Source organism: Cryptomeria japonica, chromosome 1 (assembly GCF_030272615.1).
Source record: "Cryptomeria japonica chromosome 1, Sugi_1.0, whole genome shotgun sequence".
NCBI lineage: Eukaryota > Viridiplantae > Streptophyta > Pinopsida > Cupressales > Cupressaceae > Cryptomeria > Cryptomeria japonica.
The window spans coordinates 556,856-581,996 of record NC_081405.1 but is presented as its reverse complement, the minus strand read 5'-3'; the positions used below and the strand labels follow the sequence as shown (position 1 = coordinate 581,996).

General features: G+C 38.3%; 1 protein-coding gene across 3 annotated transcripts in view; it reads right to left on the bottom strand.

The window, feature by feature from the left end:
• Positions 1-25,141, bottom strand: part of LOC131036644 (dol-P-Man:Man(7)GlcNAc(2)-PP-Dol alpha-1,6-mannosyltransferase) — a 229,051-nt gene that overhangs the window by 85,679 nt on the left and 118,231 nt on the right. For all 3 annotated transcript variants that reach the window (XR_009104127.2, XM_057968579.2, XM_057968580.2), the window contains 2 exons: positions 8,079-8,142; positions 7,794-7,897 (listed from right to left, as the gene is read on the bottom strand). Coding sequence is in view for 2 of the 3 variants with exons in the window: in XM_057968579.2 (XP_057824562.1) it covers positions 7,794-7,897; positions 8,079-8,142 (168 nt within the window). In the remaining variant the exon portion in view is untranslated. The remainder of the gene's footprint in view (positions 1-7,793; positions 7,898-8,078; positions 8,143-25,141) is intronic.

Below are 25,141 nucleotides of genomic sequence, written 5' to 3'. Positions count from 1 at the left end.
GTAATAGTTCAAGTGGTTCTATTTATAGCAGGGCAGTTCAGAGATTCAGTTCAGTCCAGCGGATGGTTCGGCACTTCAGTCCTCAATTCATTTGGGTTTTGAGCCATATTTGGCTTGCGGAATGATTTATTAAATATTAACACTGCATTCTAAGGTTAATATTTAATTATTATATTTTGGACGACTTTGGGAAATAGAAGTTTATTTTATTCAAGTGATTTTATTAATTTTTCCTAAGTCAATGGTATAAGAGAAATCGAGCTTATTTCATGAGCATCACTTTATGTTTTGTTTTCAATTTTTTGTCCTAGGCAAAGTTCGAACTTGCCTAAGTGGAAGGGGACGCCATCTTTGAAGGAACTTATTTAATATATTTCAAATGTGTTTGGACGCCCTTGGGGAGTAATGAAGCGGCATGTAATTTGGGCGTTTTTGGGTGCATTTGCATTTGAATTTGGAGAGCAGAAAGTTATAAATAAGAGCCTTGGGCTCTCATTTGGATCATCTAAAGAATTTGCATTGTTATGCTGCCAAAATGGAGAGCAAAACTGAGCTTTGAAGTTAAGGCTTCCTAGCTAGCACAGTTTCGTACTTGCAATATTGTACCTAGCTGGTGGGTGTGTTGAGAGTGGATTTTGGTGTGAGGATTTTCAGTTTTTGAATTATGGTGAGTTTTCTGTGTTGCTGGTTTCGAGTGGCTGAAGCGGTTTTCTGTTCATAAATCTCTGCCTAAGTATCCGTTTCTTCTGTGTAGAAGCTCATCGGAAGCATATTGGAGAGGCGGTCATTCCTCTGGAAGGGCATTTGAATTGGTGTGATTGGATTTTTTGAGAGCAAACCGAAATTCTCAGCTGGTCGTACCTTTCCTGGAGTGTCTCGGTTTGCGTGCCATCAGTGTGTGGTGATTTTGCTGCTGGTTTGAGCTTCTTGTTTGTTCACCTTGGTCTTAGCAGTTGTTCGCCTGAGTTCATGAGCATTTTGGAGCTAATTTGGAAGAGTTGTGTGCATTTCTGTTTTGCTGGCCCATTTCCGGAGATGCTGGTATTTATATTAGAATTGTTATTTTATGTTTAGCCTTAAATCAGTTTTAGTCTATGATTGAATGTTTGTAGTACTTCATTGTTATCATCTTGTATCATGGGTTAGTAGTACTAACCTCATATTGAACTTGAAGTGTTCATTGTAATCCCCACTGTATAAGTGGAAGAGGCTGGTTGGGCCGCCTTAGTGTTTGTAATTTCTTTTGTACTTATGTCCTCCCACTGAACAAGTGGTGGAGTGGTATTGTCCTCCCGCTGAAATATGTGGTTGAGTGATAGTTTTTATGCATAAGTCCTCCCGTTGCATAAGCGGTAGAGTGATTTGGTTCTAGTTATGCTTTTGTTCCCTTGGTTGGTTTACCGCCAAGTTCTTGGTCTTTATCCCGCTGAAAAGTGGAAGCGGCTGGCTTGCTGCCCAGTATTGTACTTGCATTATAATTTCCAGCAGATCAGTGAGCTAATGAACCCCTTATCACCGTATGCTCTCACCTTCCCACATTGGGCTCTTGGTGATCAAAAAGTGGAAGGGTTACTTTCAGCAATATTGAGATTATATTTTCTAACCTTAACGGGTTGTGGTGTTTTTTTGTGATCCTTATTGCATTAAAACACAAAAAAAATTATCTGGGATATTACAGTGGTATCAGAGCTGGTTTTCCTACCAGCCTATGAGTTTCAAAGGGGTCAGAATTCTCCATGAGTGACAGAGACGTCTGTTACTACAACAGAGAACAGAAGAGACAACAGTTTCAGATTCCTATAGTACCGGAAGAAGATACCTTTTCAGAGGTATTGAGAAACAGAGGGAAATAATTGGATTCTGCAGATTCAGTGGATTCAATGGTAGATAAGGCTACAAAACAGAATGAGGCACCTGATAAGAAGGTTGAGAGACAATTCAATGCCATGATGGATATGATGTCTCAATTGTTGGCCAAGCTTAACCAAAATTTTGTTGGGACCCCTAACCAACCCAACAGTGGACCAAAAGCCAGCACTTCTAATGCTCTAGGAGGAAATGGGAAAGGGAGTAACAATGGGAGCAACAGTGGAGGTTCAGCCCCAAGATCTCTGCAACCTGTCTTCCTGCCAAGAGAAGCACAACAAGCTGAAATGGAGATACCTACAGCTAATGAAATAAGGAACAGTTATATGGAGTATGCTTCTCTCCCTGGAGAGATCCGAGATATCCTCACTCTGGATCAGTTCATGAATCAGAAAATGAAGCGAGGGAGGAGGAATGACAACAGATTTTCTGCCCCAAGATATTATCAACAAGCTCTTGGAAGGGTGACTCTGGCACATTTTGATGGGAGCACTAAGAGCACAGCTAGAGCATGGGTGCAGAAGTTGGACAATTACTTGTCCTTGAGGCCTATGTCTGAAGAAGACGCCATCAAGTTCGTTACTTTGCACTTGGATGGAGTGGCCCACAAATGGTGGTACCATGGGTTGGTCACCCTTGGTCATAACTTGATCACCACATATGCTGATTTCACCAACAAACTGATTGAAAGGTTTGATACCAAGGATCCGGAGGTGAAATTTAGAGAACTTGCTCAACTCAAGCAGCAAGGTTCATTGGACACTTACATAACTGAATTCCAAAATCTCTCAATTATGGTAAGTAGTATTTTTGAGAAGCAGTCGGTGGTCCTTTTCACTGAAGGACTTGAGGAACCCTTGAAAGGTTGGGTTAAAGCATTTAGGAGATAATCCGGTTATGACTACTCCTTATCGGTATCCCAGGAAGCAGAAGGATGAGATTGAGAAAGCAATCCAGGAGTTGCTTGACATGGGTTACATATAGCCAAGCAAAAGCCCATTTGCTTCGGTTGTTGTCTTGGTGAAAAAGAAGGATGGGACCATGCGCATGTGCGTGGATTACCGAGCCCTGAATCAGAAAACTATTAAGAACCGGTATCCTATTTCGAGAATTGATGAGCTACATGATGCAGTGTTCTTCTCTAAGATTGACCTCAGGTCAGGGTATCATCAGATTAGGATGAGAGCTTCAGATGTGGAGAAGATTGCTTTCAGATACCACTTTGGGCATTTTGAGTTCCTAGTCATGCCCTTTGGTTTGACTAATGCCCCTGCCACATTCCAGACATGCATGCACAAAATCTTCCAGAAACAGCTGAGGAAGTTCGTACTCATATTCTTTGATGACATACTCATATTCAGCACATCTTGGAAGGAGCACTTACAGCACTTGGATGAAGTGTTAAGCATACTGGAATCCAAGTCCCTGTTTGCAAAGGAGTCCAAATGTGAATTTGGAATGGACGAATTGCTCTACCTTGGTCACATTATCAATGCAGGTGGTGTGAAGGTAGACCCTGAAAAAATTAGAGCTATCATTGATTGGCCTCCTCCTGAGAACATAACACACTTAAAGGGATTCTTGGGTCTTTGTGGTTTTTATCAAAGGTTTGTGAAGGGATACTCTCTGTTGGCTGCCCCCCTCACAGATCTTACAAGGAAAGGAGCTTTTGAATGGTCTGAGAAGGCACCAACAATATTTGATCAGTTTAAGGGGATCATGAGTTCCTGCCCTGTTTTGGCTCTACCTGATTTCACCAAACCTTTTGACCTGCAGTGTGATGCATCTGGAGAAGGTGTTGGTACAGTCCTCATGCAAAATAAGCATCCTATAGTCTTTGAGAGTTGGAAGTTGAGAAGGCCTGAAAGGCTGTATTCGATATATGACAAGGAGATGCTTGCCATAATGCATGCCCTTGCAAAGTTCAGGCAGTACCTTGTGGGGAGTAAGTTCATTGTTAAGACTGATCATAATAGTCTTAAAAACTTCATGCATCAAAAAGACTTGAACGAAAGGCAGCAAAAGTGGGTGAGTAAGCTACAGGCTTACGACTTTGATATTGAGTATGTCAAAGGAAAGAATAACATTGTGGCTGATGCCTTGTCCAGAAGGCCCCATTTGAGCTCACTATGCGAGCTTACTGCTGATTGGAGGGAGTTGTCTCTTGTTGATTATGCCAAAAATCAGTTTGCAACCAGCATTATAGAGGGTACTTATTGGTTGAGGGGTTGATTCTATACAAAGGAAGGATCTTCATTGTGGTTGAATCTAAGCTGAAGGAGAAGATTTTGAAGACTTTCCATGACATTCCCCTTGCTGGTCACCAAGGTTATTTCAAAACATACAGGCAGATCCGAGAAAGGTTCTCTTGGAAGGGACTTAAAAATGATGTCTTGAGGTACATCAAGGAGTGTCATACATGCTAGAGAAACAAAGATGAGCACACTCTGCCAGCTAGTTTGTTACAACCCTTGCCCATTCCCGGTCAAAAATGGCAAAGTATATCCATGGACTTCATCACTGGGTTGCCACGGGCTCAGGGGAAGGATAGCATTTGTGTGGTGGTGGATAGACTAAGTTTGCTCACTTTTTCACCATCACCAATTCTTTCACAGCAGATCAGGTTGCTGAAGTGTTCTTTCGGGAGGTGTTCAGGTTACATGGGTTACCGAAGAACATTGTGAGTGATAGGGACAGCAAGTTCCTATATGCTTTTTGGCAAGAGATTTTCAGATTATGTGGTACTGTGCTCACTCCAAGCACAAGTTATCACCCACAAACTGATGGACAGACCGAGATAGAGAATAAGTGGTTGGAAGGATATCTTAGAAACTATGTCTCGGAGTAGGAGAATACATGGGTGAGATGGCTTCACCTAGGAGAGTATTGCTACAACTCCTCCTATCACATGTCCATCCGGATGTCACCATTAATGGCACTATATGGTTATGAAGCTCCTAACTTCACTGACTTGGTATTTGGTGATAGCAGAACCCCTCAGGTGAAGGATATGATGCAACAGAGTCGAGATATTTTGAGGATTTTGAGGGACAATCTCCAGCATGCGCAAAATCAGAAGAAGATGTATGCTGATGAGCAGAGAATTGAGCGCATCTTTGAGGTGGGCGACATGGTTTATTTGAGGCTCCAACCCTACAGGCAGTCTAGTCTCAAGAAGTGTGGAGTTGAGAAATTGAAACCATGATTCTATGGGCCTTTCAAAGTCAACAAGAGGGTTGGAGAAGTGGCGTATGAGTTGGAACTACCGGCAAGCAACAAGATTCATAATGTATTTCATGTGTCTCGCCTTAAGAAGGCTCTTGGACATAATGTTGTTGCTTCAGCAGAGTTACCTCCGCTTGATGAAGAGGGAGAGCTAGTTTTGATTCCTAAAGCTATCCTGGATTTCAGGGAGCGTTCTTTGAGGAGAAAGGTGATCAAGGAATACTTGATCAAGTGGAAAAATTTGCCAACAAATGAGGAGATTTTACTGCATCCATCCTTACAGTTGCTTGAGGACAAGCAATTTTGGGGAGGGCGGATTGTAATATCCCCTTCTCAATGATGTGCTTTCACTAGTCCATTGGCCTATTTTAGGGACTCGTAGGCTATGTCGAATGAAGAATTAGGGTTTCAAACGTTGGTTCAGCATGAACTTACTATTTTTAGTAAGTTAAGGGTTGACTTTTTGGATGATGTTGTCTTATTGAGTTTTCCATGTTCTGTCACTGGGTGCGAAGATTATGTTTTTCGGAGCAGTATTGCATGACTTACTATTTTTAGTAAGTATCAGTTCAAGTGGTTCTATTTATAGCAGGGCAGTTCAAAGATTCAATTCAGTCCAGCGGATAGTTCGCCACTTTAGTCCTCAATTCATTTGGATTTTGAGCAGTATTTGGCTTGCAGAATGATTTATTAAATATTAACACTGCATTCTAAGGTTAATATTTAATTATTATATTTTGGACGACTTTGGGAAATAGAAGTTTATTTTATTCAAGTGATTTTATTAATTTTTCCTAAGTCAATGGCATAAGAGAAATCGAGCTTATTTCATGAGCATCACTTTATGTTTTGTTTGCAAGTTTTTGTCCTAGGCAAAGTTCGAACTTGCCTAAGTGGAAGGGGATGCCATCTTTGAGGGGACTTATTTAATATATTTCAAATGTGTTTGGGCACCCTTGGGGAGTAATGAAGCAGCATGTAATTTGGGCGTTTTTGGGTGCATTTGCATTTGAATTTGGAGAGCAGAAAGTTATAAATAAGAGCCTTGGGCTCTCATTTGGATCATCTAAAGAATTTGAATTGTTATGCTGCCGAAATGGAGAGCAAAACTGAGCTTCGGAGTTGAGGCTTCCTAGCTAGCACACTTTTGTACTTGCAATATAGTACCTAGCTGGTGGGTGTGTTGAGAGTCGATTTTGGTGTGAGGATTTTCAGTTTTTGAATTATGGTGAGTTTTCTGTGTTGCTGGTTTCAAGTGGCTGAAGCGGTTTTCTGTTCATAAATCTCTGCCTGAGTGTCTGTTTCTTCTAGGTAGAGGCTTGTCGAAAGCGTATTGGAGAGGCGATCATTCCTTTGGAAGGGCATTTGAATTGGTGTTGATTGGATTTTTTGAGAGCAAACCGAAATTCTCAGCTGGTCGTACCTTTCCTAGAGTGCCTTGGTTTGCGTGCCATCAGTGTGTGGTGATTTTGGTGCTGGTTTGAGCTTCTTGTTTGCTCACCTTGGTCTTAGCATTGTTCGTCTGAGTTCGTGAGCATTTTGGAGCTGATTCGGAAGAGTTGTGTGCATTTCTATGTTGCTGGCCCATTTTCGGAGATGTTGGTATTTATATCAAAATTATTATTTTATGTTTAGCCTGAAATTAGTTTTAGTCTATGATTGAATGTTTGTAGTACTTCATTGTAATCATCTTGTATCATTGGTTAGTAGTACCAACCTCTTATTGAACTTGAAGTGCTCATTGTAATCCCCACTGCATAAGTGGAAGAGGTTGGTTGGGCCGCCTTAGTGTTTGTAATTTCTTTTGTACTTTTGTCCTCCCACTGAACAAGTGGTGGAGTGGTATTGTCCTCCAGCTGAAATATGTGGTTGAGTGATAGTTTTTATGCATAAGTCCTCTCGCTGCATAAGCGGTAGAGTGATTTGGTTCCGGTTATACTTTTGTTCCCTTGGCTAGTTTACCGTCAAGTTCTTGGTTTTTATCCCGCTGAAAAGTGGAAGGAGCTGGCTTGCCACTTAATATTGTACTTGCATTATAATTTCCAGCGGATCAGTGAGTTAACCAACCCCTTATCACCGTATGCTCTCACCTTCCCACATTGGGGTCTTGGTGATCAAAAAGTGGAAGGGTTACTTTCAGCAATATTGAGATTATATTTTCTAACCTTAACGGGTTGTGGTGTTTATTTGCAATCCTTATTGCATTAAAACACAAAAAAAATTATCTGGGATATTACAATGTCAGTGACATGAAAGGTTGTATGAATGTTATTGTGTCTATAACATTTTAGCATGGATGGAAAAGCTAGGGTGAATAATAATATCTTCACAATAAAGGACTTAAAGTTTTATCAATAAAGAATTTCCAAGGGCAAAAGTCCTCTAAGAAGATTTTTAAGGTGACTGCTCTTGAATATTCATACTGATTATAGAACTAGAAAGAATCACACAATCAAGCTTGTCTATTAAATGAGCAAGTGGCTATTTAAGCTCTATGATATTCATACAAATTCTTGCTGATTGTGATAATAAGCATTTGGAATTTTATATCGTTAAAGATGTGAAGAATAAATTCACATGTTCAAATTTTCAAGAATATCTTTTCTGTAACAAACTATCAAAAACTAAAAATGCATCTGCTGATTGTTAATTTTTTGAGGAACAAATTTCCAAAATCTGTTTTTGGAAGAATAGAAGGATACACCCCATTCAGAGCTGCGATTCAAGACAGAATTAAACCATAAAACCTCCATTTCAGGCCATAAAAACCTTTTCCACATAATCGAGTCAACAAAGACTGTAAATCCTGCCAAATTTTTAAGAAGAAACGCAAATCAGAAAAATACACATTCACCTGTCAAATAGATCTCCATGATTGTTAAATTTAAATAAGTGTGTCTTCAATCTAAAGCAAAAAGAAAACTGAAGAACTTCCGTAGCTAGAAAGATGTTTGAATGGAAACAGAGAATCCTCCAAAAGAGTTAACCTATGCTCAAAAGAGATGTCACTGCACAGCACCGTATGGCGTCCCATAATGTAATCTGTCTAGTCTGTCATAATTTTAGAAAAGGTGTAAGAACAACTTTGACAATTTTTTATAGTTGGCATAATGTATAATTGTTGGAATGTCATTTCCTACAAAGTGAGAAAGTAATGTTCCTACATATAGGGATAAATTAAAAACAATAGTCATATATTAGCTTTATGAGAGTCAGCGAATTGGCATAGAAACTATTTTGGAAAAAAAGTAAATGCTATCGATAATTACTACCCATTTTAATCCATAATTGGTTACAATATGAAAATTAAAAGCAACAAACTTTCAAATAATTTTGCTAGGATGAAAAAAAGAAATGCCATCGTTTAGAATCCCTGATATTAGTTTCACTAGTTCAAAAACCATATTTTCCAACAGATGATGATCCACAGCAAGCCAAGGTGTTGTATAAAAAGTAATCCATAAAATAACTGATTAGACTACTTAATTATATTATGAATCATGTTCAACATGCAATGCAAAGGAACAAACAAATGTCAATGGACTAGTACGAATATAAAAGAGACAAAAAATGATGAAAGCAGTTCTTCAATTCATTATAAATGGTATCACACATGAGCAAATGTCATACTTAGAATCTTAAGGTTGTGTTATTCTCATGGGCAGAATCATGCTGTACCTATATAAAAATTTTCATCATGTGTCAAGTTTCAAGCCAGATCCTTGTCTTTCCAGCAAACAAGAATCATGTTTCAAAAATTTGTCCTGCTCTCTATGCCTTCTCTGTCATCTCTTGTTCATATTTTTGCAGGTAAATGAAAAGGGCTTTTAGAAGCATTTGTCATGACAGAAAACAGTTTGGATGAAAGAGAAAAATGGCAAAATCACTTATATGAATCTCAATAGCTGAATGAGTGCTGCAACAAATGAACATAGGTTTTGTTTCAGGTCATGTGATCAAGCACAGGAAATGGCATAAATTTTGTGTCAATATATTTACCTTCATCTTCAGCAATCTTCATCAGATTTTCAACCAGATTCAGCATTACAACAGTAATCAACATTTTCTTTCAAACAAGGGGTTTGTTGTTAGCAAGGTTCAATCTTTCAGTAAATCAGGTTTTGAAAGAACAGAGTATAACCACACCAAAGGCAAGCGGACAAAGTTTGAAATGGATAAAAGTTGCAGTCAACGTATATTGACATCTGCCAAGGAGAAAACTGTTTTTTTAAGATGTTGCAACCACCAATGGTGAAGTGTGCCCACAAACAGGAAGAACAATTTTGTTTTGAGCCAACCTGCATAAAGTGTGCCAAGCATGCACCAGGGTAAAGGAACAGAATCTTTTGCAGATAAATTTAGGGCACCTGCCCTATAATGGGGACAATGTTTGAAGCTTTAAAGATATGAAACAGCACTCAAAAACTGCACATTTTTCTGAGATAGGGAAAATATTGTGTTGAAAAACTTGTAGATGCCTATACTGGCACAAGCTTTACAAGAAAGGTATATTCCCAGAAGACAAAAATCTGCACTGGCTTAATACACCACATAAAGAGGTGAAATTTTTTATGGCACTGTGTTCTGTTGTATACCCCAGAACAGATCAACAAAGCTTCAAACAAAAACTGGTAGCCTTAGTCTCAGTCACATGCTACAAATCGGTGAAACGAATTTGTGTTAAGTCAAATGTAATATACTGTCCAAAATGTTTTGGCGAAAAATTTGTAATTTTCACAGTTTATGATGCACAAGCATTTCGTCAAACAGATCGCATTCAGCTAATCTAAGTTTGATTTTCAACTTGTTTGAGGAACATTTTAAATATTCACCATAGGATTGAATTCTCAATACCAACTATTGATAATATTTCATTTATGCAAAATTATTGCATAAAATGATCAACGAACAAATTTTTATACTCGTGTGTTGCTGTTATAAAAATGATAAACTCAAAAATTCCTTATGGCCATGATATCTTTATTAAATCATCAATATTCACAAACAAAATTGCTGAACTGTATTGCAGAATAGTCAAACCCCAATCGATGCCCTTATTTATTTTTTCCCTCAGATGCATGGCTTGTTTAGAGTGGTACGGCAGCCTTAGAAAGGTTGCATTCTCTTCTTTGGATGTTGCACTTGTGGCAGCTTTGACCAAGCTATTAAGGCTGCATTTGGAGATGAGAAAGGTTATAAAGCCTAAGAAATATCAATCACTGTAATATCCCTTGCTAGTTCTGACCTCAAACTACTGATTAGAGGCTCAAGGAATATCATCAAACACTTTGCATACAACCTCAATGCTTGCTGGATTTGTGTTTAGTTTGTTTATGCTTGCTTGGAATGATGTCAAATGTGATTAAAATGCTTGCAAATGATGTTTTTGAATGCCTCTAATGATGCATGATTGGTTGACAATATAATAGAAATGATATACTAACTATTGTTTTTGACCTTTCTCATACATATAAGTGACTGAAATAAACTTGTACAGCGAGTTGACATAATGTCAAACACTTTCCATGCATCCTAGGATAACCAATATTCATCTACAGTAAAGGGACATTATTACAAACACTTGGCATACATATTCAAGACTGAAATCTTCGTCAACAGCAATGGGTAATTTGTCAAACAGTTAAAATGTAACCTTTAATCTATTGATTATCTCTATAAAGCCTTTACAATACCATAGCATACCCGGAATTTAGAAGATAACAAGATTACCAAAATTCTGGAAATGAAACAACAGAGTAGATGATTGATGATCCATTCGATCTGCTATACTTATTAATGTCTCCACCTGAATAATGTAACACAAGAAGACTCCCACGTGCCAATGTTGAAGCAAGCACAAACCAGCATTAAATGTATTCAATAAATATTTATCTTCAAACTTCTGATCTACCAAGAATAAACTTCAAAACCCCTTGTGAAACAATTGATATTTCCTCCAATAAAGCTCAAATGTGACCTCCCTGTGAAGCCACCAGCACAATCGAAGAGAGGCTACGTTCTCTAAGATTGAATTTACAGCGAAACCCTAGGTAAATCGAATTTCCCTACAATCAAGTGTGAAACCCTTGTGTAAATTTCACCAAATTGCCAAAGCAATGTAGTGTTTTACTGTAGCGTTTACTGTTCACTCCACTGTAGCAGCGAGCAATAACTTTTGGTTTGCTCTAAATACCCTTGAAATACTTTGAGATGATCAACTCAGATTTGCATAAACTCTATTGATGCTCAGATGTGACCTCCGTATGAAGCCAACAGCACAATTGAAGAGAGGCCACATTCTCCAAGATTGAAATTACAGCGAAACCCTAGGTTTCTTCTTCAAAGCCAAAGCTTCTCCACAAAAGACAAATGTTGAATGATTAAAAAATGAATGAAATAAAATCCAAATCCCCTTTTATAATGTTTAATTGGCATTTGTCTTCATCTCCTTTAATTTACTTTAATTTCATTTCTTTTTCCCTCTTTTTGGTGCGCAACATTAAAATATAAAGTATACTTTATTAAATACTTATATCTCCCCTTTAAATAACACTTTATCACTTATTATAAAGTATACTTTTAAAACATTTAAATCTCCCTTTAAGTCCACTTAATTTATCAATGATATGCACTTAATAATTAATTATTATTAATGTTATACTTTAATAATAATTATAACATTATAACTCCATCATTAATCATTATTTCTCAATTCCGACTGAACCTGGGAGTTAACCATTGTATTCACTGTGCATCCCTCAAAATGAAACCAGAAGCCTCTGAATAGCCTAGCCTCAGAATATACCAACAATCTGGAGACGAAAACACTGCCACCTAAAGAGCTCCATAACGCCCAAACTAGACCCTCTAATCCACCATACTAGCCTACGAGGGTCAAATGATAGGCTAATCCTTCAAACTTTGATGCTCACGAAAATGGGGATATTACAAACTCGCCCTTTCACTTTATGAGATCGTGTGGCTTCCTTATGGAGCACAAAACAGTATGCCTGGTATAAACCAGCTTTTAAATAAAAATATACAGTTTAAAAATCATTTCATCACTGCAAACATATCACTATAATCTACATTCAATTTTTCACTTTGCACAGACAGCACTCACAAATCTCAATAAATTAGTACCTATGATTCCAAAGCTAACAATTGTAAACAAATCCTTGTTCCTCTATTTAAGCACCATTGTAAATCCTGTGTGAAACCACCAAGAATTTGACTAGGAAGAAATCTTTTATCTCCAAAGCAAAATACCTCTAGGGTTTTTGTCCTAAGGTTGAAATTGAATTTGTTCTTCAGACTTTGCAAATGAGAAAAAAATGACAGAGATAAAAAAAAAATGTGCTCCTTCGTTCCACTTTTATAACTATCGAGAAGTTATATTTTAAATTAACCTTTATTAAACTAATAATCTTTTTGGCCCACAACCTTAATTTAAGGCAAATTAAGTTAAGTACAAGTCGCCTACAACCTTAATTTACGGAAAAACAATTTAATTAATTAAATTATTCCCTTTTTTAATTTTTAATGAATGCAGTTGGTCGCAGCATTTGGATAACAAAGGTTTACCATTCTGTTGTAGGAGGTGTTTCGTGACTAACCATATGGCTAATAACTATTTCAGATCGAAGAAATGTGTGGAGCATCAATCATGGTGGGGAATGCTCTTTCACAACATTACTTAGTAACAGCCCCTTATGCAAATATGGAGAAGGAAGTTGATTCGTCCCAAGATGTTCTTCTCTCGAATGAGGACTTCTCCCGCATGAGGAGATGCAACTCGGAGAAAGAGAAGAAAAAGGCGCAATGGCTGGCCCCTCCCAAATTTTGAAGAATGCAGCCCCTTCTGACCACAAGCACAATCCTCCAAGAGGAGACACTTCTTCAATTTCAATTTTTTTAATAGACACTTTGGACTTGCCAAAACTAGATGGCTCCAATGTCAGGGGTGATGCTCAGACTGGTAAAGCTGAGTTGGGGGTTATGGGGGAGAAGATCCCCTTAGTAGACGTTGACCCAAACACTATGGCCTTTACTCAATCTGAGAAGGAATGGATGGAGGTAAAGAGGAAGAAATCCTCTTTTGGTAAATAACATATGATGCTTAGATCGGCAACGAAAAGGGATTGTTGTGAGCAACATACAGATTCCTCTAAAAAGGGGCCCTTCTGAGAACTCACCATTATAATAATGTTGTTTAGCATGTTTTAGTTGGATTTATTGTGTAATGTCCCACCCTCTCTGGGACACCGAATTTTTGAGCAGTAGAAGAAGAGCACCTGATTGTTTTTTAATTAAATTAATAAAACTATATTTTTTTGAATGTGATCTCTCAAAGCTAGACAGAAGTTGCAGAAGATGTAGTTGTTTTTCTTTTGTTTGAAGTTATGAAAGAAAGAAGATAAATGCCTTCTTTTAATAACAAGTAGATTGAAAACTGATTTGAAATCACATTTAAGCTCAACACTTATATCAGATTTCTATTGAAAATGAATACATCAATCTTTTGATAATAATTCTATTACAAACAAGTGAGGTCCTTAAAACCACTACTAACAAACACGGCAATTTGAGGAGGAAAAGTTGAACTCTGATCTACCTTCCAGAAGCTGGCAACCTTAACCCATGCCTATTAAACTCTCAGTCATCTATCCAACCACTATCCCAACTACCCACAACTGTTTGGCATTAATTTGAGTCTATCCGGTAGTTGGACATAACTGTCCACAACTAACTTGTTTCCCCTTTCTTTCAAAATATCTGAGTGGGGCCCACAAGCAGTTTTACAATAAAACAGTTTCAATTTTCAGAAACTGAATTTTTGGAATTAAATCAAATCATGTATTTCTCGAGAATGCATTGTTGGCTGAAAATTTTTTACACTTGGGGAAATATACAAAATTGTGGTTTCAACCACGTGTGAGTAAGACTCTCCTAATTAAGGGAAGGCTCCCCCTATCTAACTACAACTTTGAAAATAAAATAGGATGGGACAACAATCTTTCTTCTTCTTTCAAGAAAGACAATATCCTTTTCTTTTCACAGAAAAGGATAGTGACTGAATATAAACAGCAGTAACCAATTTCAAATGAGATGAGAGAAAGGAAATGAAGTTTCCTGAAAGCACAAAGACTTCCGTCACTTCCTTCGGGACGGGACAACAATATCAAGCTCAAAGACTTGATTATATGAAGTCCTATCTACCCTTTTTCTATAATAATGCTATAAAGAACAAATTATAACAGCTCAAAGACTGGGATATCTTATTATTTTCTACTTAAAACCATGGGAAGTAGTATAAGCTCAAAGACTTACAGCTATTTCTCACAAAATCTACTCCTAAATTCTCCTAAGAACAAGTGAAAGCACAAAGACTTGCAGCTTTCTCAACAAAATATTTGTTTTAATCTATATTAACCTCAACTACTTGCAGCACAAAGACTGCAAATCAGATGTGATTAAGCTCTTTAAGGAACACTTGCAAGAAAGATAATATAGAATGCAAACTCAAGTATGTAGCACAAAGACTCAAAGCTTGAATAATTTTCTTTTGTTCCTTTCAATTCTTAAATTTAAACATGAAAGCTCAAAGACTTCTTTGTTGTAAATTTGGCAGAGTTTTTGCTTGCTTTCCAAAAGATAAAAATTACTACAGACCCCTTCAAGTATTTATAGGAGAGGAGTCATGAGAAAAAGGTGGGAGGATCCCAACTAACTTGATAAATTCTCTCAACCACCAAGACTTATTCAATAACTAACCAAGACTTATTCCAACTTGTTGTAACGTATTCACACATCACCCCATTGCAAATGGGGACCCCTGCTTTTTGCTTTCTAGGGTTTGTTCTCTAGGTCTTTTAGAGTTTTGTCTGTTAGCCTTTGTAAGATGAGCGTTGTCGAGGGGATCGTTGGATTGCAAGCTTTGCTTGAGCCAAGGTGAGTCCACAGGGCCCCAAAATTAGGGTTTCTTTGAGAGTCTTCCTTAGGGCCTGGTTTTGCTCTTGTTACTAATTGTGTCTTGCTTGGTGAGTGAGTATCCTTCTTGAAGGTCCGAGCTAGGTCAAGTTGGTGAGTGATAAAGTCTGGAATGTCATCCTGATCTTTAAATGTCCTGAAATTTGGCTAAGTCTGGAATGTCCTGATCCTGAAATTTGACTGTCTGGAAAACTGAAGAATCCTCCAAAAACTAGATTTTGCAATATAACTCCTGGAGGTCCGAAACCACTCTCAAACATCCTGGAAGTATATATAGAATATAACTTAAACTTATACTTAAATGTTATATTCCATAAAATAATCCTGACGAAGAGGCTAACATGTCAAAATTCGCTCCTAAACCTTCCAAAGGGTCCAGAGCGAAAATTCACCAAAGACTCAAGATCTTGCCTAAGTCAAAGAGTGGTCGAGCAAGTTTGCAAGCATATGGAAGGAAATGGATCTAGGATCGAGTCTAAGACAAAGTCAAGTCAGTTTGAAGGTGAATTGAGCCTAGAATAGAAATTTCGCTCCTGACCCTTCCAAAGGGACCAAAGCGAAATTCTTGAAAACACTCATTTTCCCCTTTGCTAAAGTCAAGACCAAGATGGAGATGAAAGGAGAGTAGTCTATGTTTGCCTCCCAAAGAAGATTAGAGTTGAAAAAAGCAAGAATCAAGGTCAAATCATGATTTTCGCTCCTAACCCTTCCAAAGGGTCCAGAGCGAAAATCCTTGTAGCTCTTATTTCCTTCTTTGCTTTGGCTAGGTGTGGGCGTGATGTAGGATAAATTGGTATGTTCTTGCCTTGGGAGGGATTTGGACACTTTGAAAGATGAAGATTTTAGCCAAAAGGTGAATTTTGCTCCTGACCCTTCCAAAGGGTCCATAGTGAAATTCATCATAAACCTTTTTTGCTCCCTTGTTTTGGCTTGAAACCTTGCTCCTTTGATGGAAAACGATCTATATTTGCCTCCAGGAGAAAATTGAAGTTTAAAAAATGAACAATCAAGCCTAAATGGTGAATTTCGCTACTGACCCTTCCAAAGGGTCCAGAGCGAAAATCCTCCTAAGGCTCATCTCCTCCCTAGTTTGACCAAATTTTGAGTTGCAAGGCATCTTGAAGGGAAGTGTGGACATGTTTTGACTTTGGAAATGTTTGAAAGCCTTGAAAAAATGAAGAATTCTAGCCAAGAAGGTGAATTTCGCTCCTGACCCTTCCAAAGGGTCTAGAGCGAAATTCCTTACAAGCATACCTTTTCACCTTTCTCGGGCTTAAAACCTTGTTCCTAGGGCAAAGGGAGATGAGATTTTACCTTGCAATGAAGCTTCAAGTTGAAAGAATGATGATTTTAGCTCAAAACAAGATTTTCGCTCCTGACCCTTCCAAAGGGTCCAGAGTGAAATTCTTGGAAACTCATATTTTCTTCTTGGAGATGGTCAAATTCTTGAGTTTTATAGCATGGTTAGGTGGACTTTGATGTGTTCTTGCCTTTGAATATTGGATTGAGGTAATGGAGTAGCCAAACCAAGCTCAGAATAGAAATTTCGCTCCTGACCCTTCCAAAGGGTCCAGAGCGAAAATCTTAAAATCACCTTTTCTCCTTGCAAAATCAAGTCAAACTTGGGTTGGATGAGAGAAGAGAGGTGTTTCCTTGCCTTGTGAGGTGAATTCAAGATGAAATGATGGAGGAACATGCTAGAAAACTTGAAAATCGCTCCTGACCCTTCCAAAGGGTCCAGAGCGAATTTTCTCAAAACCTATCTTTTCCCTCAAATTTATGCCAAGTCTAGTGTGGGTTAAGATTAGAGGTGTCTTTAGGCATGTCCTTGAATGGTCAATAATTATCAAGTTTGAAGGAATTGAGCCAAATGATGAAAATCGCTCCTGATCCTTCCAAAGGGTCCAGGGCGAAAATTCTTCAAACACCTATTTTCCCTTGCAAAATCAAGTCAAACTTGGGTTGGATGTGAGAGGAGAAGTGTTTTCTAGCCTTTTGAGGTGAATGCAACTTGAAATGATAGAGGAATAAGCTTAAAAAGTGATTGTCGCTCCTGACCCTTCCAAAGGGTCCAAAGCAAAAATCTTAAAAACCATCTTTTCTTCCAAAATTTGAGCAAAGTCAAACCTGGACAAGGGTGAGAGAAGTCATTTGGATTGCCTTAGAATGGATTTTGGTCGCCAAGAATGCAAATTTTGAAGCCAAATGAGAATTTCGCTCCTGACCCTTCCAAAGGGTCCAGAGCGAAGTTCTTAAGATCACCCTTTTTTCCTTGCAAATCAAGTCAAGTTTAGGGTTTTTACACCCTGGAGAGGAGTGAGGCAAGGTGTTCTAAGTCTTGGAGGTGATTTGAAATTGAAAGGATGGCGAAATAGCCCTAAAACAAGATTTTCGCTCCTGACCCTTCCAAAGGGTCTAGAGCGAAAATCCTAAAATCTACCTATTCCTTTCAAACTTTTGCTAAGCTATGCCTAGGCCAAGGTAAAAGATGCCCTTGTCATTGCCCTTGAGTTGATGGTTGTTTCTAGAAATGATGATTTTAGGCCAGAGGAGGAAAATCGCTCCTGACCTTTCCAAAGGGTTCAAGGCAAAAATCCTTCAATCACCTATTTTGCCTTGCAAAATCAAGTTAATCTTGGGTTGGATGAAAGAAGAGAAGTATTTCCTTGCCTTGTGAGGTGGATTGAAGTTGAAATGATGAAGAAGTGAACTACAAGCAAAAAATTCGCTCCTAACCCTTCCAAAGGGTCTAGAGCGAAATTCCCAATATCACCTAAATTGCTCACAATGACGATCAAGAAACGGATCCCCAGGCCTTGGTGGAGAAAAGACTAGTGTATGTTTGCCTTGGAAGGTATTTTGGAATAAAGACATGATGGAATTTGTCCAAAGGTACAAAATTCACTCCTGACCCTTCCAAAGGGTCCAGGGCGAAATTCTCATAGGGCCTGTCCCTGGAAAGAACAAACTTAATTTTGATGTCTTCTTGTTGATGATTTAAGGTAAAATGCTATGTTAAAATGAATTTATTATGTGTCCTTAATCATTTTTTTGTTTGTCTTGCCGTTAAAAGGGGACCAGGGCAAGACAAGGATGACCTTCTCCAGTCCAGCATCAACAAGGACGACCTTCTCCAGCCCAGCATCATCAAGGACGGCCTTCTCCGATCCAGCATCATCAGGGACGACCTCTTCCAGTCCAGCATTCGAAGGAAAGGTACACCATCCATCCTGCACATCGAAGACAAAGGAAGTTAAAGCAAGGGTTCGTTGAAGAAGCAGACAGTTTCAGAAGAGTTAATTAAAGCTAGCTTCTCAACAACATCAAATTGAATATCTACCAAGTTACAAGTGTCAAACAAGGTGGCATCCCAGTCATCACTCCTCCAGTCGGATTGGTCCACCTCAGCGTGTCCAAGTTCAATGTACCTGACTCATCAAAGATGACACAAACTTCGATGTACCTACCCCGGTTCTCCGTTGGTCGAATATTCCAGAGAAGACGTGTCCAAATAATGCAATTATTTCATTGGCCAGAATTGAGTTGGTTGTAACAAACCCTAATTATGGTTTTCATTGTAAAATCTCGGCCATTGATCTCAAATTGATCTAAGCCATTGAGTTGAATTGAGGGCACTATATAAGCCCTGGCTCCTCATTTGTAAAGGCTAATAGTTAGTCAATAGTTGATAGTAGGTGAATAATTAGCTAATAGTGAATAGTCAGTTGATAAAATAGCAATTAGAGTAGAATAGCAAGAGAAGGCAAAGATTGTTGCCAAGATGTTGTTGTAAAAGACTTGTAAAACTTCATTGAAGAAATGGTGAAATCTATGGGTCGATTCAACAATTTGCATGGTCTTTATACTTCTCAGATTCGATTTCATGTTATTAGATGAGTGGAAGAAATGTGTTTGATTGATGGTGAAATTTGTATATCCATACTACTAGCAGTTTGTTGATTGCAGACTTGCCTTGTGTAGTCAACTGAAATCATTCAGCTTAAGCTTAACTTCAATTGTCACTTCTTCATTGATATGCATCAGCCTGATGGTGTCTATGCCTGTAGCGATAATCTGAACATCATAAAGCTTTCCTCCGAAGATCGCACTAACCTTGTGGAGATGGTCCCGGGATGTCAAGACAAGACTTAGTTAGAATTTCATCAAAGGTCATTCATTGCTCCTACATTCTTAGTGTCAGAATTAGATCCTTCCCTCGCCCTCATCCTTTTTTCTTTTTTTTAAAAAATCTAGGCTAGTGAAATCTTGTGATTCCAGCAAATCAGGCGTTTAGGTCGTCAAGTGTAAGTCCCCTTGTGATTCCAGGAAAATCACATCATACCACAAAGAGCTTATCCACGAGTAGAGAACCTACATACAAGAACCTTGGAGTTACTCTGACTGATCCTTCGGCGAGATCTTCAACAGTCAGAAATTTTACTCAAGAGAGGATAAGATACCTCTAGGTATTTTATTCTGTGTTTGGTCGTGTACAAAATACACATCAACACAACTACAGTCCTAACTGAAAACAACTTGTAGTTGCCTTACATGTAATTACAAAAGTGCAAGTAATGAGTTAACTTGCATTTTACAAAAAAAATACTTTTACATGTAACTTGTCAAAACAAAATTAAAACTAAAGATTACAAAAGTGGGAAAAATACAAATAAGTGTTGAAAAACACTTAAAGTTGCAACACATGAAGACGCGAATCCTTTAAACTTCTGGATACTCATTTGTAGTTCCTCGGGATTCGGTTCATGAGTGTTTTTGGCAACAACCATGGTCTTCACAATAGTGTCATCATGACACCGGAGGAGCGCAGAGTTGTTTTTCTCCAGGATGGGCTGGATTTCATGCAAAAAGACTTGGTGATTCATCAATATTTGAATTAAAGCGGTCGAGAATTGTTCGCTCCTCCATTAATTATGAATCCTCATCTGTAAATCAACAAGAACTTCTTCTTCTGGAATCAACTCTCCATCCTGACTTAATATGTTGTAGGAGGCCCTTTCACAATGTGAGACAATATCTCGAAAAACTTCACCCCGGAATCTCTTTGCATCACTGATCTCCTCAATGAGGGATTTAAGAACAAGGGCCTTGTTTTCCAGAAGCTCTTCAAATTCCAAGTACATGACCCTGGAAGAGACGATGGCATGCTCCTGTAAAACACTCAGCTGTTGTTGGGGCATGGTACGCCAGATTGTCAAACTTTCTTCAACACTTTCCAGATTCTTTTTGAAAGTATCAGAAGTCTGATCCAGTTTCTCCTCAATGGTTTCCAACTTAGACATCATCTGAAAAATGTCTTTCATTACCTGTGCACATAGATCATGAAGCTGATCAACCCAAGAATCCAGTGCCTGTACCTTCTGAGCAGCCCTTTCCACTCCACGAATTGATTCTTGGGAACCAAAAGAACCTATGGAGTTACTTCCTCAGCAGCAAGTTTTGTGATTTTATGAACGGCTGCCATAAGTTGTCGGTTTTCCTCTTCTAGCTTGTCTTTCTTTGCTAGAAGTTCATCACCTTTGTACCAGCGAAGCTACAAAAAACCGAGCATCATGTTTAATGACCTCATGCGTTTGTTTGCCCAATTCTATCCTTGTAACCTTATAATCAGCAGCTAACATTTCTTCGAGTGGCTTATCTGCAATAGGTTCTACAATTTCAGCTACCTTCATCTTGTTGTTGTCAACAGTTACTCCGGAGATAGTCTTGGCCTTCTTAGCAACCTTGGATCTAGACTGTTTTAGTTGCTAATAATCAAAGGCGTCAAGTGAGATTTCTTTCTTCTTCCTTTTTGGAGTAAAAGAGTTAAGCCATGGAGGCAAAGTCATAAACTCCCCTTCAGTAGTAGATGTAGGCAAAGGAGAAGCAGTTTTTGTTTGAATCACCGTGGTCATCCTTGGAGAAATATTTGTTTGGACAGCGACCACGGTTTTCTCAGTTACCAATGGGCATGAAGATTGCCTCATAAACTCTTCAAAATCAGAAGTGAAAGTATCAATTTCTGACAACTGGATGCAAGTAGGAATATCCTCAGGAACTTCCAACACACTCTTTTGTTGATGATCAGGAAGTGACTCGTATGCTGAAATGGGAATAGCATTATGAGGAGATTCATCCACAAGCAAATCAGGAGGAGAAAGAGGCATCTCAATGGAAACTGGGGGAATGATCTCATGAGGCGAGTCTGAAACTGGAGACTTAGGAGCATCATCAGATTGCTGCCCTTCTTTTGGATTATCTAGATCAACCACCTGAACATGAAAACGTGATTTTTCCTTCCCATGAACTATCGTCTCCTCAAGAGGAAGCACTACTGCCCTAGTAACTCGCAACTTGATTCTTATACCCGAAGATGATGCACCTTCCTTGTCGTCAACCTGAATCTCAGACTTACGTCCAAGAGGCCCTGTAGAATCATCTTCTTTTCCAACCTTGATTTTTATGAGTCTAACAACATTACTTTTCAGCGATGTGTTGGTGTTAGCCAAGATAGGCTAAAATCTCTCAAGAATGGATATGCACTCTTTGTGTGACCATTGGATCAAAGGAAGTGGAGCTTCCTCAACCCTTCGGGAAATATATTCAGGATCAAGTACGTGCCCATCGTCAATGATCCCTTGTGGGATATCCATCAAGTTCAAATCAACAATTTGCTCAATAGTGAGCCTGCAGTAATCCATCTTTAGAACCTCGACCTCTGTGCGGAGGTCTACTTCAAATGTCTTCAATGCGATACACGTGCACAAAAGATTTTTTGATCTTCTCCTTCATACCCCTGTAATCAAAATCAGCTCTAGGTTTAAACCTTTTGAGTTTAATTTCTTGCATTTCAGTCTCCATGGCCTTAGCTTTTACGGATGTGACAAGAGAATACCGGCCAATTTTTAATGGGTTTGTTGTAGAGATCCCCATTCCAACCTTGTGTTTAGCAAACTGAAAAGTGTGGACAGCCATGATCTGTCTTCCCAACTCCATAAGAATGATCCTATCAGTTGGGTATCTAGGAAGCATATATGGCTGACCACCATAGCATCCGATTCTCATATAGGTAAAGGTGGGGAACTATAGAAACAACAATCCATACTCGCTCACCCTTTCCCATGCCTCATTTGATACCATTTTGTTCCTCAGAGTTCTGTCAAACTGACACATGAAGTAACCGAAGAATGCATCTTGAACTCTTCTGAAATGCAGTCTGCTAGGTCTCAAAGGCAACTGATCATAATATTCCCAAATTGGTATAAGTGAGCGATCACCCTTGGTAGAAAGACCTGGAAAGTGTCTAAGTGATGCTACCAAGTATACCAAATATGAGTTCATGTAGAAAGTCATGGTGGAAGGGACTGCTGCAAGTTGTCCACACAAGGCATCGCTGATGACTTCTCCCCATGATATATGATGAGACTGCCTTATGAACATGATCAACTGGTACATCCAAGGCTCAAAAACATTAGAATGTTCAAGGCCCATTATCCTGCTGAGAAGGGTTATGGTGTCTCCTATCTCCCATTTGAAATCACAGTGGTACAACTTAGCCCACCTTGAGAAGGAGGCTCGTGGCTCTTGGATCCACCTGTTGATATGTCGTATACAATCTTTTTCTCTCTTCACATAATACTCAGCTGCACTTTCTTGAGAGATTTCCATGTAAACAGGTGCGAGAGGTATTCTGAAGACCTTTTCGATTGTATCTGCATCAAGACGAATTATTGCTTCACCATCATCATTTTTTATGACTCGTGTCCTTGTCAAAGTGATGGGCGCAAGCGAAAACAAATTCAGGTTCTAGGGCAGCCACCGGGAAGGAAGATGCATGATGGATATGGCTATCCAACAGCCGCTGCATGTTGTTATCTTGTGGATCTTCCACCCTCTTGACAAACTTTGACATATCCACATGCCCTATTTCTGTGTCTCTGATACGATCCAAAGGGGAAGAAACTTGGGAAGGTGCAACCTCGTTCTGATACTTGTCATATTTGTATTTCATCTTTTTTGGAACTGGAGATGACAGCAAATCTGACATTGATTGAAAACCTGGAAAACTGTGATGAAGACTTAAAAGTGTTAAGGCAACATCATATTCAGCTGCAAATAACATTCTTCCTTCTTCAAATGGGAAAAACTTCAATTCTTGAACTTCACGATTTTGTTGGAGAAGGGGGAAATATATGGAAATGGGAAAATCTTGACTTTGACCAATTTCAGATCTTGGGGAAATTTTTGCAAGTATACAAGTTGGAAAGAACATAACATGCAATCGGATTTTTAAAACCGGAATGCAAGTATACTTGTAAATTTGCAAATGGAGAAATGGATGGAAAATGAGAATTTGACTTGCGGAAAATGACGAAAATGGAAAGTACGGATATGGGAAACATGAATGAATAGAAAGGGGAAAATCCGGAAATGTCATTTTCATGAAAATGGGAAGAACTTTTCAACATGTAATCCGGTTTTTAAAACCTGATTTTGAAAGGGGGGGTATTTCACATCTTTTCAACTTGGAATTTTAACCAAAAATGGTTTAAAAAAAATTAACCGTAAGGGAAGAACAAAAATTTCCAGCCAACTTGTAATCGGGATTTAAAATCTCGAATACAAGTAAAAAGGGAAAATGGGGAAGAACAATGCAATTCAAAAATTGCATATCAAGGGGAAAATCTCTCTCACAAAAACCGATTTTTGGGAGAAGAACAACATATTGACAAAATTACAAATAGAAAGGAAAACTAAGAAAATAAGAAAAGAAAAAAAATGAAACAAGAAAGAAAGGAAAACATACCTTGAATAAAACTGAAAAATGCTTCTCCAAAAATGCAATCAATCTTGGAATGAAGAAGACAAACCAATAAATAGAGAGAATCCACAATGCCAAACCCTAGCCACATTTATGCAAAAACGCCTTATGTAGAAAAACGTGGCAGCAAATGCAAAGGAAATGGCATGAAAGATGTTTGAATCTCCTTTAACCTTCAACACCTTATCATTCCAAGCAAAAACGATTCATAACATTGCTGATTCGTGGCATTCCAAATGGCAAAAAACGTGGTTGCTATTATAAAGCTAAAAACCAGCAATCTCAACCTCCATGTGGCGTGAAAGGTGTTTGAAAATGCATGGAAATAGGAAGGAATCCTAAACGCCTTCCTCCTCCAATAAATTCTCCACAAAATTTTGCTAAAAATCCTCAGAAATGTTTTTCCTTGCAATTCGGGTTTTTTGGAAGAAAGTGCAAGTTCGAAATGCATAAAACAATGAAAATCGGGTTTTTTGGAGGATATAACAAGTTTAAAATTTCACTTTTTCAACATGTTAGGCAAAATCGAGATTTTTTGACCAAATCGCAAGTTTAAAATGTCAAAAATGCACTTTATAAGCAAAATCGGGTTTTTGGAGACAAAGTGCAAGTTTAAAATTGTCACTTTTTCATTTACAAGGCAAAATCGGGATTTTTTTGAGAGAGATGCAAGTTTAAAATCACTTGCAAAGGGGAAATAAAATCCCCACAACAAGTTATAATTTACTTGCACACATGTAATAGGAGTTTAAAATCCCTATTACATGTAAAAACCATTAAAGTAGGGGTTTTTGGAAAGAATTACAAGTTTACTTGTAACTTAACCAAAAAATCCCTATTTTAACTAAAAAAGCCAAAAAAACAATAAAAACAATAAAGGGGAAATAGAAAGCATATTACAAGTTTTTATTTTTCAATAAAGTGCAACATGTAATAAGCTAAAAATTTCCCTACAAAGACCAAAACAATGGAAATCATTAAAAATTGCAGTTCAAGGAAAATTCTCCACCTGCACTCAGGGAGAAAAAACCCAAAATTGAAGGAAAGACATAGCAAACGAATCCAAAATGCAACGAAATTCAAAACGTAGTTCGAGGATGGACTGAGGATTAAGCCAGTCCAAGGATTAGACGAAATTATGCCTCGGGAAGCGTGCCATAGAGTAAAAATTTTCATTTTTTCACAAAATTTTTATGTAATGATCCTTCATTTTTGAAAACATAAATGAGGACAACATGCATA